General features: G+C 45.3%; 1 protein-coding gene across 1 annotated transcript; it reads left to right on the top strand.

The window, feature by feature from the left end:
- The first annotated feature begins 219 nt into the window (after nt 1-219).
- FOBCDRAFT_228319 (uncharacterized protein) lies at nt 220-1,867 on the top strand. Its single transcript, XM_054706184.2, has 2 exons — nt 220-1,041; nt 1,088-1,867. Exons 1-2 carry the CDS (start codon nt 332-334, stop codon nt 1,743-1,745), a joined length of 1,368 nt encoding a protein of 455 aa, XP_054562159.1. The 5' UTR covers nt 220-331; the 3' UTR covers nt 1,746-1,867.

The following is a 1,867-nucleotide window of genomic DNA, read 5'->3' as shown; positions in this document are numbered from 1 at the left end:
TAGTTTAGCTCAGCACGTCCTGTGGTCCCCTAGGAGACTTTTCGGGGCCAATAGCCCCCGGACGAAAAAATACATATACATACATATCACCGACCCGGAATGGGGAGGAAAGCCAGCATCCGCTTTTAGCCGAGAGCTATTCTTGGCTACCGATGTTAACCTTTTTTTACGCTTCCCCGCCAACAAACTGATAAGATAAGCACAGTCCGATAAGATAAGCTCGAAGCTAATTTCCTCACAACAACAAACATGACAGGAGTGATCGATCACTGATCATCACGGATCACTCACCACATACCAGACCAACCAGTAGAGCAATCCCGCAAACAGCATGTCAACATCCAGCATCCTTGCATGGCTAGAATCAATACCTACAAGACGTCCCTCCGATCATAAATCCTCCAGCGAAAACCCCTCCAAACGTCGTCGCCTCAATCCTCCGACGCCAGACCCATCACTCTCTCCCAAAATGTCCGAATCCGGCAGAACAAGCCCGGGAAAACGCAAAGTCCAATCTGATCTCGGAACAACTCAGTCTAAGAAATCGAGGGATATCCGCAGTGAGATTGGACTACCACCTTCAGAAACCTCATTCGCTGGTTCAGGACGGATGTCACCGTCGAAACAGTTTCAGCTTTTGAAGCTTTGTCCTGGTGGACCTGATTATGAAGATTTGTCGCAAATGTCGAATAAACCAAAGGAGTTACGTGATCTTTTGAGGAAACTTGATCGTGTGATGGAAGGGTTTGATATCGTTTCTGAATCGAAAAAGGATGAAGTGACTGCCGCGGCGCAAAATTATGAGGATGAGTTTGATTGGGTTAATACGGGCACTCATCACTTCTCTATGTTTCGCGATCAACTTGGCCCAACGCCAGAAGTCGAATTTGTGTTACAAATTCTTGATAAAGCGGCGAGCTGCAATACTCACCAACATCATGAGGATGAGTGGAATAAATCCGTTCACGCACTCATTCTAGAGTTTGCATTCCATACGAAGGGGCAGCGGGTTAAGGATCAGCTAATTAGTTGCTCAAGTTGGTAAGTTCACTTAGACTGGGAGATCGAACACCGCTGACATTCACAGCATCAACGCTGCAATTCTCCCAGAGTATCAAACCCGCACGGCAGGGGTTTCGAAAAAGGTTGATTTTTGTATACACATCAACCCCAAGAATGACAAAACTTCACCAATCGCGCAATCTATCAAGAAGCTCATCAATCATCTTCCGGGGAATATGTTCAACTTCACAAGCTTTCAGCCTCTTTACGAACAACCGATTGCTCTCAGTATTGAGACAAAGAGACCAACAGAAGGATTCGACGTTGCGAAATTGCAATTGGGTGTTTGGCAAGCTGCTCATTGGATGTTTCTCAACACCTTGATTGAGACGCAGCAGCAGATCCTCAAGGATAGCCAGCAAACCAAAGGCCAAATATCAGCTGTGGAAAGTGATATAATACACCTGGAAGAGTTAGAAATTCATACACAACAGCAGCCACCAGATCCACGGTCCAAACTTCCGGATTTCATCCCTGGTGTTATTATCAACGGGCATGAATGGTGGTTTACTGTCACAACTATGGAAGAGACAAGAGTCAAGTTCTATGAAAAGGTTGCACTGGGGAGTACGAAGAGTACGAAAGATATATATAAACTGATATATAGTTTGCAGATTTTGAGGCAATGGGTTGATGAGATTTACTGGCCTTGGCTTCGGGATCTGATATTAGTTTCCGAATGAGGAAGCACTAGCTTATGAAATAGACTATGTGTTATGCCATATGTGTGTATAGTCTCGGCAGCGAAAGCATCAACCAGTAGCGTACAGATGTTGGCATGACCCAATCAAAGGTACTATCAAGG

Source organism: Fusarium oxysporum, chromosome VII (genome assembly GCF_013085055.1).
Source record: "Fusarium oxysporum Fo47 chromosome VII, complete sequence".
NCBI lineage: Eukaryota > Fungi > Ascomycota > Sordariomycetes > Hypocreales > Nectriaceae > Fusarium > Fusarium oxysporum.
The sequence above is the reverse complement of the archived record's forward strand: the minus strand, read 5'-3'. Positions and strand labels throughout refer to the sequence as shown.